Source organism: Scleropages formosus, chromosome 1 (assembly GCF_900964775.1).
Source record: "Scleropages formosus chromosome 1, fSclFor1.1, whole genome shotgun sequence".
Taxonomy (NCBI): Eukaryota; Metazoa; Chordata; class Actinopteri; order Osteoglossiformes; family Osteoglossidae; genus Scleropages; species Scleropages formosus.
Genome location: NC_041806.1, coordinates 48,526,100 through 48,540,386, shown reverse-complemented (window position 1 = coordinate 48,540,386; position 14,287 = coordinate 48,526,100). Strand labels below are relative to the sequence as shown.

Below are 14,287 nucleotides of genomic sequence, written 5' to 3'. Positions count from 1 at the left end.
GCACCCATAATTTTTATTGGGATTCTGAGCATGCAGCATAACCTATAATTAAAAGTTCCTTGTCCCCAAAGTGGTACATGACTTGACAGAGAGACGAGCACTGAAGCACCTGTCTCCTGTCCTCTGCAGAATGAGACCCCTCACATTTCTCTGGGTGGTGGGACTGATGTCCTTCTCATCATCCTTCACGGTACGTTACTTCCCTACGGCTTCATCGTTGAGCTTCCCAGGCTGACAAATAACCCTTTAACAATTTTACTCTCTTCTTTTTGTTTGCAGATTAAGCGACTGTCCAAAGAGAAATGTAAAGTATTGGTTTTCCCTATTACAATTTTGAGATATCTAGAGCCAGTTTTATGCAAAAATGAATTTTTAGTAATGATTTGAAGAGGCAAGGAAAATTTGCTATTGATCATCAATATTTTGTCTTATTATAACATGATATGAACCCTTCTAGCTTTTGCAATTGATGGGGACAAGCCGAAAAGATATGACATTCCTTTTGTCAATTCTGGTACGTTAACATTACCAACAGGAAAATTTAAGTGCAAAATTTTGAGTGCTTGGTCTAATGAGTTTAAGGTCAAGTTTAGTGTTAAGATTTTGTTTCTTTCAGGACTGAAAACACCTGTTATTGAGGGGGATATTGCATTACCTGTAAGTTGTCACAAATTACAATTTTTCCTTACAAATAAGGAATGAGGTACATTAAACATGTTGTGAGCTTATCTGATAGAATATTTTATAAAGATAATGTCCGCTGGAAGAAAAAAATATGTAATTAATTATTACAGACCTTATTTAATCTCAAAAACAAAGGTCAAGTACAATAAACTGCCATTTATGTACCAGCTATAAAAGAATATCTATCTTACAGTGTATAAGTAACAAGTAATTGTCATCTAATATCCACCAGCTGCTTAACTATTAACAGCTTTAATACAAAAGGCTTACCTGTGTTGAAAAGATGATTGTTATTCTTGCTGTTCTGTTTTGTTCCACAACATTATTTACTGTTACAAAAAGAAAACAGTTAAAAGTTACAATTTTTTGATGTTCCCAATTCTTTGATTTTAGAATGATGAAGCCATGGGTCTCTGAACTCATATTTATTAATTTCATTGACACTTTTCTCTGAAGCAACTTACAATATTAAGGTATTTACCCATTTAGACAGCTGGGTAATTTTACTAGAACAATATAGGGTAAGTACCTTGTTCAAGAGTACAACAACCAGAGTGGGGGATTGAACCTACCACCCTTGCATTCAAAGGCAATTGCACTAACCACTACACTACCAGCTATCCCATTATACATGTATGTCAAGAACTTGGTTGACCTCATTATGACAGTAGTTGAAGCACTGATTTAAAAAATACACCTTTATGTGCATATTTGTAGTGTAATACACTATTAATTTTAATTTTTAATTTTATTCATTATTGATTTTTTTATTATCCAGCCTGGTTGGAATGCTCTTATAGACCCAGCAAGCAGGTGGAAATTCCCCATCCCTTATATCCTGGGTGACAGTCTAGGTAATCAGCTATATTCTTTGAAATGAAACAAAATAGAACTGTATCTTCATGTCATAGAGAATGCCAAAAGAAGAGAAATCATTTAAATAACTCTGAAATGATTGTCTTTCAGACCTGAATGCCAAGGGGGTCATTTTTCAGGCTTTTGAAATGTATCGCCTGAAGTCCTGTGTTGACTTCAAACCCTACGAGGGGGAGAAGAGCTTCATAAAATTTGAGAAATTAGATGGGTATGTCCCTCTACACCCTGAAAGGGCTAAAATATAGTACTATATGGTTATTTGTGCATACTGTCTGACTACTTAAGAGAAATGGAAATTGCGAGGTAAAATGTCCAGTCTCTTTTTCACAACCAGTGCTCTTCTTCCCATATTTCTTAGATCAGATGCTCACTGTTCATAATTGATTCTCTACCTCCTGAAGCTTAGTCTTGGAGTCTGCTGTTGATAACAGCTTCTGTGACTCATTTGTTGTGGACAATTCCAGTTCTGAGGAGCTGTAGCCTTAGTGATGTATTTACACTTAAAAAACCGTTCACCTGAGTCACAGCCCAAAAAGACCCAGTATACCAGAATAGTGTTCACATGTTCAAACGCTGCTGTTGGCACAGGTGCTGGTCAATGGTTGGAGACCAGCACACAGGTCAACAGCTTTCCCTCGGTGAGAGCTGCGACTATAAAGGCACCATTATGCACGAGCTCTTGCATGCCCTGGGTTTCTACCACGAGCAGTCACGCACTGACAGGGATGACTACGTGGACATCTGGTGGAATCAGGTTCTTCCTGGTGAGAGTCCAGTATAGTACATTGTTTGCAAAAACACAGAATGCTGGATAAGTCAAACATGCCAGCAATGCTAAACACGGCTAGCTAACTCACACAGTACTAACAAATCCATACAATGCTAGCTAAGTGATACTATCTCACCCGTAGTTCTCAAGCTAACCTCCTTCCCCTTTTGGAATCTTTAATGATACACTCAAAACTGTGGTAACAGCTCTCAGGGATTTATTTGTTATGTAGGAGAGGTTGTTTTTGGGAAATGTGTAAAACTTGTAAAACTGCCCTTTAATACTTTATAGGAATGGAGCACAATTTTGTTAAATACGATGACACTCTCATAATGGACCAAAACACCCCTTACGATTATGAGTCCATCATGCATTATGGTCCATACTCCTTCAACAAGGATCCGCGCTACCCAACGATCACTGCCAAGGACCCTGCACTGACAAAAGTACTTGGGCAGTACAATGACTTCAGCAGCATTGACTTGCTGCGGCTCAATAGAATGTATAACTGCAGTGAGTATATCCTCCTCACATTTGCCCATACCTGCTCTGCTTGCTTTTAAAGAAATTATTCTTGGAAAACATCAAAATTTATGTGTACCTTGTCACAGCTTCTTCCCTTACACTACTGGACCAGTGTGCTTTTGAGTCCATCAACAGCTGTGGCATGATCCAGAACCCCAATGATAATGGCGATTGGTTGCGCACGAAGAGCACTCCTGCATCACATGACCACACTCTGGGTGGCCAGTGTAGAGGTAAAGGATCACGACTATGAAATAAATATCCATTTCAGTTACATAATGATTGCATTACATTTTAGCACATAATTGCAAATTCACTCTTGGACATTATCTTAAATATGTGGTGCATAACCTGCAGAAAAAAAACACATTGTTGATTAAGTGTAGTCTCCTGTGTGCTGACAATGTGGGTCAAAATTTTACTCTTGAATTTCTGTAGATTCTGGATTTTTCATGTATTTTGGAACGGACAGCGGAAGAGCAGGTGACTCTGCTTTCTTGGTGTCCAGAAGCCTGTCTCCTAAGAGGAAGTTGCAATGTCTACAGTTCTTCTACAAGATAACTGGGAGCCCGAAAGACAAGCTCCAAGTGTTGGCAAGAAAAGAGGACAAAAAAGGTCAAGTCCAGCGCTCCGTCACAGCAGGGACATTTACTGGTGAGTCCAATGTGATTCAAGGCTGTATAGCAAAGAAGAAATCACATGACTGGCTTTCATGAATTTTTAATAGCGATTGGTTTTGATCTCAAAGTAGACTGATATCTATGGATACAGCAGACCCATTATCAGAATGACTTCTAGCTACTCCATTGACAGCTGTGTAACCTGTAATGTGTTAAAAAAGCAGTCTACATGGTGAGAGGGGGGTGTATCAGTGTTGGAGATCACATGACAGCAAAAAACCAAATCCAAAAATAAATATTTTCCAAGGTGACAGCAACGTCTCATGGAAAATCGCCCATGTACCATTGAAGATGGATGGGAAATTCCGATATGCTTTCCAAGGCATCCGAGGTGATCCAACCAATTCCCGAGGCGGGATCCTTATCGATGACATCAACCTAGTAGAGACACGTTGTCCAAGTGGTGTCTGGCAAATCGAGAACTTCAGCCACTACATGGCGAGCTATGGTGTGGGAGAGTACATCCAGAGCCCACGCTATTACAGCCCTGAAGGGTATGGGTTTGGCATACAGCTCCTACCCAACTCCTACGTGGAGGGATACATAGGAGCCTTCTTCCATCTGACCAGTGGTGAGAATGATGACACCTTGCTGTGGCCAGCAGGAAACAGACAAGTCACCATAACTCTTCTTGACCAGGACCCTGATATCAAACAAAGGCAGTCCTTTTCATTCAGTTTCACCACCAATGGCAACCAACTCATACCTGGTATGTACTCACGACAGAATTGTGGAAAATGCCTGTCAAACATAAAAAATTTATTGCATATATCATATATGAGCATCACAACCTATTTTTCTCAAATTTGTTGTGATTAGGATAGTCAATGGTATCTCATATTCTGTTGACAGTGGTTTCAATATGATATTTTATCTCTTTCAGGTTCAAACATCTTATTCTGGGACAAGCCATCCATCACAGGGACCTATGACCCATCATGTGACTGTTATCGCAGTTGGACATGGGGGTGGAATGCTTTCTTCACTCACTATGACCTCAAAACTAGGAACTATCTTAAAAATGATGAACTGATTCTCTTCATTGAGTTTGAAGGTAACGTGATTAAATCATAACTGTGCAATAAGAAAACATAGTTCATCTCTAAATATCGCATATCTAAACTAAAACCATGTGGTCAATGAACTTAAGCAGAAGTAACCAGCAATATTCTCTGCTTGTTCACATAGACCTCACCCCTCTGATCAGTACCGATGTTCCTGTGAAATCTGAATCAGACCAGCCCTAGATCATCACTCTGAAGATCCATTAAGGTAATGTGGCCTCTCACTGCTTTTGATGAGAAAATTTACTTTAATTAAAGGCAATATAACAGAGATGAGAAATAAACTGAAAAATGACAAAAAAAACTTGTAATGTTCGGTGTTTAATTTTAATTTTTACGTAAAAAGCACAATTAAAACATAGCCAGATATTACTGCAATGGGACTTACATCTTGTATCTTTCACTTTCTACAGTGTTCCAGAAATCATCACAGAAATGATCTCAGACAAAAGTCCTGAGCTGACAGTGTTTTGTTGGAATAAATTCCTTGGCTGTTCCAATTTACAGAGAAACTCCAGTACAGTTTAGAACCATTTTTCAACCATTGCGTATTTTCCATTTTACATCAGACATATTACACATAACATTAATGTCACAGAAAACAAGCTATACAACTTAGAAATTTTGAGAACTGAGATACTGATGATTCTACCGATAATTCTGCTCTAAATGCCTTTCCTCTGTATCGTACTTGTACATCACTCAGAATTAAAGGAAACAATTTTGCAAATTTTGGACTGTCATTTTCATATGAATATTCAGTAGATTTATAATGCAAGACTACGTTGGCAACACTGTTAATTACAAAATAATTATTTTTGCCCTTATTATGTTAAGTAGATGGTTTTTTCCTAAGTGAACTGAACAGATTTGTACACAAATTTACGGGCACAAACACTACTAGGTGTTTTACTAAATCAATTCAGGTAGCTGTATGTACCTTGTTAAAGAGTGCATGAGCAACAGGAATTGCTCCTTGAACCTGAACCCTAGTCCAATATCCATGACAACACATGCTAAAAACTATTGAACAGCACAAAATGCTAATTAGTGCTTTGCAGAAATACCATTTTGTCGCCATATTGTCACCTGCTGGCCATTAGTTTTAAACATCAAAATGCACCAAATGATATATTGTATACAAATATATTATGATATACACACACATTTTCAGAACCGCTTGTCCCATACGAGGTCGCGGGGAACCGGAGCCTACCCGGCAACACAGGGCGTAAGGCCGGAAGGGGAGAGGACACACCCAGGACAGGACGCCAGTCCGTCGCAAGGCACCCCAAGTGGGACTCGAACCCCAGACCCACCGGAGAGCAAGACTGTGGTCCAACCCACTGCACCACCTGTATTATGATATATTTTAATATAAAACCTAGTTAGAAAAAGGAGACAAATGTCATGAACCGCAAGGACACCACAGGAAACAAAGTAGTTAACTGTCACGCAGAGGCATGTATTCGGTGTATTAAATGCCTTTTCAACTTACAATATTTTTGACTTACAATGGGTTTTGCAGAACATTACCTCATTGTAAGTCGGGACCACCTGTATTTCATGAAGTACATGTCCTGCATTTGTCTCCAGAAAACATTAAAACAGATTTCATGACATGCTACCCTTTCAGGTGTGTGGTACGAGCCATTTACACAGTTTCAGACAATGTGTGTGTGAGAGAGGTAAAGTAACAATAGACAGTAAACAGAAGCCAAATGCTGACAGATCTAAGGCCATGTAGTGTCAATTTCACACAACACATGTTGTGAAGAGAGACACATGATCTCTGACCCGTCTTGTAATATGCAGTAATTTGGGGAGTCCAAAGGGCGGCGGGTTGACCAGATTTACAGTGATGTTTAGAGTGCCACTCAGACACACGTCTCACAGTCTAAACATGGACTCCTTCAGCTCTCTGTCTTTCTTCAAGGCTTTTATTCTCTTATTCTTCGTGCTCCAGGTACACTGACTTTAGACAGTTCTTACTTAACTCTTGAATGGCAATATTGCCTCTGCAGATATCTTCTACGAACAATGAACATGAAAATGAGATTTTTCTTTCAATATTTCAGATACAGGCTGTTCCAGCCGTCTACGGTATGAAGACATTTCTTGCATATACAAAATCGGTATTGTGATTGAAAAAGTGTAAATGTTCTTAGTATTAAATGGAAAATTTTAGTTACATCATTATTTCTTAAGTAGATAATGATGTTGATGCGGGGGAACTGCGTGAGGATATTCCTGACATAAATCTTGGTAAGATATTTTTTCAGTTTTATGGTCGTCTCAGCTTCACTTTAACTGTAGATATAAAGCTGATTATTTTAGAACGTTAATGAAGTATCTATAAATAAGTAAATATTAGTGAGTAGCTTAACACTGTTAGTCAAAGTCACTTTGGAGAAAAACAACAGCTGAATTAATACATATACATGTAAAAAAAACTTTCCAATAAGTGTTTGATTAAAAATATTTCTATTGTGTTGAATGTTTGATATATATATCATTGTTTATATTTCTGTGAGATGTAAGTTGCTTTGGAGAAAAGCATCTGCTAAATGGATAAATGTAAATATTTTACAAATATGACTAGCAAATTGCATATCTGATTCTTTAAAGAAATGTCTTTCTAAGTTTGGAAAAAAAAAAAAATTGTTGTATTTCAGAATCAAACAGACCTCTTTTCGAAGGAGACATTGCAGTTGATGTAAGTAAATAACGAAACATTCAAAAAATGTTCTGTAGCAAACAGGGATGTGTTGATAATCCTCTTTCTGAAGGTTCCGCAGAATTTTTCTAATGAATCTATGTGTGTTTTTCTTTATATGTATGTATTTATTTATTAGCTAAGAAGAAATGCAATTTTGGATGAGACTGCAAGATGGAAGTTTCCAATTCCCTACATATTAACAGATTCTCTTGGTATGAACACAGCACCAGAAGCAATAGGGAACATATATATATGTATATATATATATATATATATATACTTATATGCTCAAGGAATTCATTGTGTAATAACATCATGGAGTTCACTCCCACTGCTTTTAAATCATATTTATTATCTTCTTTAGACTTGAATGCAAAAGGTGTAATTCTCCAAGCAATGGAGATGTATCGCCTGAAATCCTGTGTGGACTTCAAGCCCTACGAGGGAGAGAACACCTACATCTCCTTTACCAAGCTGGATGGGTAAACCTGAGCCAAAACATTAATGACTGCAACTTTTGCCCAACTTCATGCTCTCACACAGTTTATGGCTTCATAAAACATCAAGGCCTTAAGGAGAGATTAGAATTTGATGAGCTAAGTGGAAAGCAATCTCCTCTCAAGGCTGTCCTGTGTCTCATTTTTAAACTCAAGCTATTTTGACATATGATTTTTTTTTAACTAAAGGGCATTTTAGCTTTGAGAGATTGTTTTTTTTAAACAAGATGCTTTTCTAGCTGTTCCTGTTCTACTGCATTCAATAACTTTTAATATATCCAACAGCAATCACTGCACCTTCTTATTGACATACATAGATGCTGGTCATTTGTGGGGGACTTGCACGAGGGACAGAATGTCTCCATCGGTGAGAGGTGTGACACCAAGGCTATCGTAGAGCACGAACTCCTGCACGCTTTGGGGTTTTACCATGAGCAATCCAGGACGGATCGGGATGACTACGTGAAAATCTGGTGGGATCAGATCATCGAGGGTGAGTTTCTTCACTTATTGCAGGTAAAAGTTGCACAAAGGCTTTTTTAGTTACCTTGATGGATTTATTTTACATCTGTTTTCACAAAAAAACCTAGCAGCCCTCTCCAGACAGCACAATTTAGGAGCACTGAGACAATAACCAGACAGATTTCGGAATGATTTGTTCACCTGGCATTTCAGATTGTCAATTTTTCACAGGGAAGGAGCACAACTTTGTCAAGTATGCAGATGACTTCATCACTGATCTGAACACGCCTTACGACTATGAGTCAATCATGCACTATAGGCCACTCTCCTTCAACAAGAATAGCACAGTACCCACCATCACCACTACCATCCCAGCATTCAACGATGTCATTGGACAGCGCCTGGACTTCAGTGCCATCGACCTGCAAAGGCTGAACCGAATGTACAACTGCAGTGAGTCGCAATGCTATGTGGAGGAAGTTCACTTGAACCATTACCCCAGGTGTGTGTGTTGGTTTTTGTTTTAACTACTGTTCTCAATTACAGTGTTAGCATAACTAGCTCCTGGATATATTTGAACGATCAGACTTCTATTTGTAAATTGCAAAAAAAAAAAAAAAACAATAGTACATTGTGAGAATAACTGGTGTAAATATATAGATGTGCCTAACGGTGAACATAAATGTGGAATCATAGGTAAATTACTGGAACAAAAACCAGCACAGACCCCCCTCAATACATCTTTATTCACACCCCGAGTTTGATCACCCTGTTTTATAGGGTCAGATTGCTGTCAATGTGGTCATCAAATGCTGTTGTTTCAGCTTCCACACACACCTTGTTGGACCAGTGTGCCTTTGAGCTGATAAACATCTGTGGCATGATCCAGAATGAGGAAGATGATGCAGATTGGGTTCAGACCCTGAGCAGCGCTGGAGAGGACGACCACACCCTGGGAGGCCGGTGTCAAGGTCAGGAGGATGTCAATTTTCAACTCATCAAACAGTCAACCAGCAAACCTTACTTCCAACCATAATGATGTTTCAACAGAAACCTACCTGTTAAACCAGCTTCCATTTTCTACACCTAATTCTAAACCTACATACTCCAACAGTCCAGCCAGCATGGCCAAACTGACCTGGTTGTACTTTTGATAAACGGTGCAGCAGTGTTTTGGAAATTTTTGGTCTGCTTCACATTTACTTATAGATGCGGGATATTTCATGCAATTCAACACATCAAGATTGGTTGTGGGCAGCAGTGCCCTGCTGGAGTCCCGCATTCTGTACCCCAAGAGAAGCCGTCAGTGCCTCCAGTTCTTCTACAAGTTCACAGGAGCTCCTGGTGACCAGCTAGTCATCTGGACGAAGACGGATGACGGGACAGGAAACGTCCGGAAAATGAAGAAAGTGCATACTATTAAAGGTGCTGTATTTTCTTTTTAAGGCACTTCTTTTCATTAGGGTTAGAGTAAGATTCGTTTACCTTATGGACAACAAATTAACAAGCTCTGCTTATTTTTATACTTAAATACCACGTTTACTCCATTTTGAGACTCCACTGATAATATGGAGCCCATGCCGGAGTCCATGGTTCCATGCCGAGCTGGGGATCCAAGATGCCATTTACCAACATTATAATTACTTGTTAAACACTGGCTTACAAATTGTTACTTTCTAGAATGCCCAGGAGGGGTGGGCAACCACTGGCCCGTGGACCCCCAGAGGTTTTTTCTCCCTCAACCTTCAGTTGGGAGTTTTTGTTCCTTTCCCCGGTGGCCAGTAGGTATACTTATAGCTCTATAATAAGATCTTCATTATGGTAGCCATTAGTTGACTGTCTTCTTTGTTTGTATCAATTTTTCTTGCTGTATCCCTGTGTTAAAGCATTCTGTGTCACTGCGTGAGAAGAGCGCTCCATAAAGAATAAAAATAATAAATAATAATAAATAATATGATGTGGTCTAAATTACTAGGGGGCGCGGTGGGTTAGACCTGGTCCTGCTCTCCGGTGGGTCTGGGGTTCGAGTCCCGCTTGGGGTGCCTTGGGACAGACTGGCGTCCCGTCCTGGGTGTGTCCCCCTCCCCTTCCGGCCTTACGCCCTGTGTTGCAGGGTAGGCTCCGGTTCCCCGCGACCCCGTATGGGACAAGCGGTTCCGAAAATGTGTGTGTGTGTGTGTGTGTGTGTGTGTGTGTGTGGTCTAAATTTAGAGATGCATGTCCATGAAAAAGAAAAAATGCAGACATCACTGGCAATGTATGAAGCATTTAATGAAACTTTCCAACAATTCCATTTCAATGCAACATCTTACTTTAGTCTTTTTGAAGACGTTTTAAACTGCACCTTAAGGTCCAAATTAAGGTCTATTTAAAAAATTGAGGTCAAATCTAACACGAGTTTTCAGTTACTGTTTTATTTTTAAATGTTTAAAAATGGAAAAAAGCATGTGTCTTACAATTGAAGGAATATGGTACTAATTATACTTTGTATTGTTTTTAACCCCCAATAAAAATAAAATAATTAAAATATATACAATTTTGAAATTTATAGCACATTAATTGAATTTTGTAGTGGGTTCAGATGGTGATGTAAAATATTCTTTTTCAGGTGATGGTGACGAGTCATGGAAGATTACTCATGTGGCACTCAATGTCAGAGAGAAATTCCGTTACATCTTCCAGGGCATTGTGGGCTCAGCCCAGTTGGCGGGAAGTATTTTCATCGACGACATCTCCCTCATGGAAACAGCGTGCCCCAGCACCACCTGGATGATCCACAACTTTACCCATCTCCTCCTCACGAGCCCTGTCGGGCATAGCGTTGTGAGCGAGCGATTTTACAGCCCAGAGGGATATGGCTACGGGGTTCGTCTTTACCCTAATGGCAGGGACAGTTTGTCAGAGGGCTACCTAGGCCTCTACTTCCACCTTTGCAGTGGTGAAAATGACGGGGTACTGGAGTGGCCTTCTGCCGACAGACAGGCCACCATCACAGCAATGGACCAGGATCCTGACGTGCGGCTAAGAATGTCTTCCAGCAGGAGTTTCACCACTAGTAGGTCACCTGTTTCTAGAAAGTACCTGGCTAACGTGGTTCTTCAGAACATTTTTATTTTCCTTCAGGGTGCATATCTCCCCTTTTCCTTTAGAATAGCATGTCTCCTCTGTTTATGAACACAAGTGAGGCTACAAGTCTGGGAAACAGCAATAATAAACAAAACGTGCACTGTAAGTTTTGTGTTAACATTTCTTAATCATTTCAAGCTAGTTAAAAACTACATTAAAACTAATTTAAAATAACTAAAAATAACACAACGGAACAAAACTTTTTAAAGTTTTTACTTATGTTGGTTTTTGCGGTATTATGATTACAGTTTACTGATTACAAAAATACCACTAGCTGTTCTAGACTGTCAGTTTTAGCCACAGAATCTTGCTTTAACTATTTTTATTAAGTTTTACGAGAATTTTTTGCTCCCACATATAACTAACACTATATTGACAGTGTCACATCCACACCCATATCTCAAATGACAACACCTGACTCTGCTCCAGCACCTAACTAACTGCTCCCCCTTTAAAAGACCCTCCTTAGCTTCCATACCTTTGCGGAATCTCATCGGAGACAACCGCCCTTCCTTGTGACTCCTCGCTCATCTCCAGTTCTTAGTTCACGTTCTCCGGACACTTCGCTTTGTTTCTTGACCACGTCCATGGATCTTCGTTCTGACCCCGATTGCCGATCGACCGACCACCCGCCTGTCCCTGACATCGAGAACTTGCCTGATCCTCTGAATCCAGACGAAGGACCCTGCACCTGGGTCCTTACATCCTGCTTCACCGTGACAGAGAGATTTTAAACGCCATTTATTAACACAAAAAATTACACAGATATTCTGCATTTCCCAGAACATTCTAAAACATTCTAAAAAGCATGGAAACATCCTAGAATATTTTAGTACTTTCTAAAATGTTCTGGTGCCTTCCAGAATCTTCCAATGGCTACCATGTTTCAGTTCTTTTCTAGAAAAATATGTTTCTAGAAAAGTAATCTATGCTTCTAGAAAATAACTGGGACAGGATGGGACACCAGTCCGTCGCAAGGCACCCAAGCAGGCCTCGAATCCCAGACCCGCCAGAGAGCGGGCACAGCCCAAACCTTCCATGCCACCGGACCCCCTCTCACCTAAATTTTAAATTTTTATTCATTTTTAAAATCCTGATTTTAAAAATAAAAATGATTAAATATGTGACAATCTAAGCCCGTGGTTATTGCCTACAAATCCATCAATAGAACTGCTCCTAGCTACTACCTAGTTACCAATGTTCATAGCACAAGTAGGTTTACAAAACTCAGGATAGACTAATCCTGATCACCTTCCTACACATTTTTTAAAGGTACACAAATATTTACATACAATACAGGAGTAGCGGCTGTGTAAAGGCTATTCTGAGTTTTATGCACCTACTCGTGCGATGAACATCGGTGCATAAAGTGGAAAGAAGCAAACTAACTTTTCTTCCATGTCTCTCTTTCCCCTAATGTAATGCACAAATTGTATTTCTCTGGGATGTACGTCACTTTGGAGAAGAGCGTCTGCTAAATGAGTAAATGTAAATGTAAACGTTAATGTAAAAAGTGCTGTTAATTTTTCTTAGACACAGACTCCCAGTGGGATAGACCAATGAAAGAGGGGACATGGGATGAGTCCTGTCAGTGCTACAGAGGTCAAGACTTTGGGTGGAGCACCTTCATTTCTCACAAGCAGCTACAAAGAAGAAGCTTCCTGAAGAATGACGACCTGATCATCTTCGTCGACTTCGAAGGTGAAACCTCCAGAACATACTGCCTTGTCACATGCTGGTCACGTGAAGAAGTGATGTTCAGAATGACTGTTGTATGTGTGTTGTGTTTAAGATTTGACCCACTTGGTGATGTCAGAGGTTCCAATCATACCAAAGCCCACCAGTGCCATTAAGCAGCCAGTGTTGGAGTCTGGGGAACATCATGGGAGCTCTGTTGAGATCCCAAAACATCGCAGGGTTCGATCTGCTCCAGGTGACCCGTGCTGGCCAAACCCTTGTCTTAACGGAGGGATATGTGTCCCAAGACATGGAAGCGCCTCCTGCAGGTCTGCTCAAACACCTCTCACATACTTTTCCACTTCACTTCTTTTCAAATTCATATTTAAAGAGAGCCATTAGTGTAATGCACAGAAATCGGAAGACAATGCTTGCGCATGGGGGATCCAAATGTGAAACATCAACTTATTATCAATACATGGTCCCTGACTTCCTGTAGTACCTTTGAATCAATGCTTTGGTACTTTCCATGAATCAATACAATAAAATTTACCCATTTATTCATTTAGCATTTGATATCGGTAGATCAATGTAACGTTTATTATCTGCCCTTAAGGTGTCAGCTAAACAATGGCCAATATAAGAAAAATAAAATTTTCGAAATAAAACAATGTGATTTAATTTTATTTTTCCCGGGCTTTGTCTGCAGGTGTCCCTCCAGCCAAACCACTTTCTACACGGGAGAGAAATGCGAGACTCGGAGGCTTCACGGCGGGATCGAGGGCGCGCTCATGGGCGGGGCAGTGGGTGTGCTCGTGCTGACTGTGGTTCTCATTGCGGCTGCGCGAACATCGCGCTGAGGGGGGGGGGAGTGGAAGCCTCACATTTTGAGCGGGAAAAGGTTTACTTCCGAAAACTCCGAAGTTGTGTCATTACTTTCTTGGTTTTCCTTTTTTTTTTTTTTTTTTTTATACATAAAACAGTTTTTCGCTTTTTGTTCTCAGACACTTTTTGAAGGTGAGTAGTGATCCAGCGCTATTTGCATTTTATTGTTTGTCAATTTGTTCAGGAGTTCAAAATGAATGTTCCCGCTCATAATGCTAGTAGTAGATCAGTACTTTAAACAATAAAATCCGATTGAAATAGTTCTTGTTCTTTACCTCACTGTGCACTAACGAATCCAAACTGACAATCTCTGAAAAACAGTT

The 14,287-nt window shown here is 39.8% G+C and overlaps 2 protein-coding genes across 2 annotated transcripts; both read left to right on the top strand.

Moving 5' to 3' along the window:
• The first annotated feature begins 166 nt into the window (after window positions 1-166).
• Window positions 167-4,781, top strand: LOC108920377 (meprin A subunit alpha-like). The gene is made up of 13 exons (XM_018729104.1): window positions 167-190; window positions 280-304; window positions 458-514; window positions 617-657; window positions 1,463-1,538; window positions 1,651-1,768; window positions 2,149-2,324; window positions 2,621-2,842; window positions 2,941-3,087; window positions 3,293-3,508; window positions 3,782-4,243; window positions 4,418-4,588; window positions 4,723-4,781. Exons 1-13 carry the CDS (start codon window positions 167-169, stop codon window positions 4,779-4,781), a joined length of 1,794 nt encoding a protein of 597 aa, XP_018584620.1.
• A 1,718-nt stretch (window positions 4,782-6,499) lies between these two features.
• On the top strand, window positions 6,500-13,939 carry mep1a.2 (meprin A, alpha (PABA peptide hydrolase), tandem duplicate 2). The gene is made up of 14 exons (XM_029254920.1): window positions 6,500-6,564; window positions 6,677-6,701; window positions 6,810-6,863; window positions 7,274-7,314; window positions 7,454-7,529; window positions 7,682-7,799; window positions 8,132-8,307; window positions 8,508-8,729; window positions 9,101-9,247; window positions 9,486-9,701; window positions 10,885-11,331; window positions 12,942-13,103; window positions 13,195-13,408; window positions 13,789-13,939. Exons 1-14 carry the CDS (start codon window positions 6,502-6,504, stop codon window positions 13,937-13,939), a joined length of 2,112 nt encoding a protein of 703 aa, XP_029110753.1. The 5' UTR covers window positions 6,500-6,501.
• Window positions 13,940-14,287: the final 348 nt, after the last annotated feature.

What these genes read in the sequence shown, in the direction of transcription:
- LOC108920377 (XM_018729104.1), top strand. Translation starts at nt 167, where the DNA reads ATGTCCTTCTCATCATCCTTCACG. An exon ending in CAATAGAATGTATAACTGCA is followed by an intron (nt 2,843 to 2,940) that starts GTGAGTATATCC and finishes ACCTTGTCACAG; the next exon opens with CTTCTTCCCTTACACTACTG. An exon ending in TGGCAACCAACTCATACCTG is followed by an intron (nt 4,244 to 4,417) that starts GTATGTACTCAC and finishes TATCTCTTTCAG; the next exon opens with GTTCAAACATCTTATTCTGG.
- mep1a.2 (XM_029254920.1), top strand. Translation starts at nt 6,502, where the DNA reads ATGGACTCCTTCAGCTCTCTGTCTTTCTTCAAGGCTTTTATTCTCTTA. An exon ending in CATCTTCGTCGACTTCGAAG is followed by an intron (nt 13,104 to 13,194) that starts GTGAAACCTCCA and finishes GTTGTGTTTAAG; the next exon opens with ATTTGACCCACTTGGTGATG. An exon ending in CATGGAAGCGCCTCCTGCAG is followed by an intron (nt 13,409 to 13,788) that starts GTCTGCTCAAAC and finishes CTTTGTCTGCAG; the next exon opens with GTGTCCCTCCAGCCAAACCA.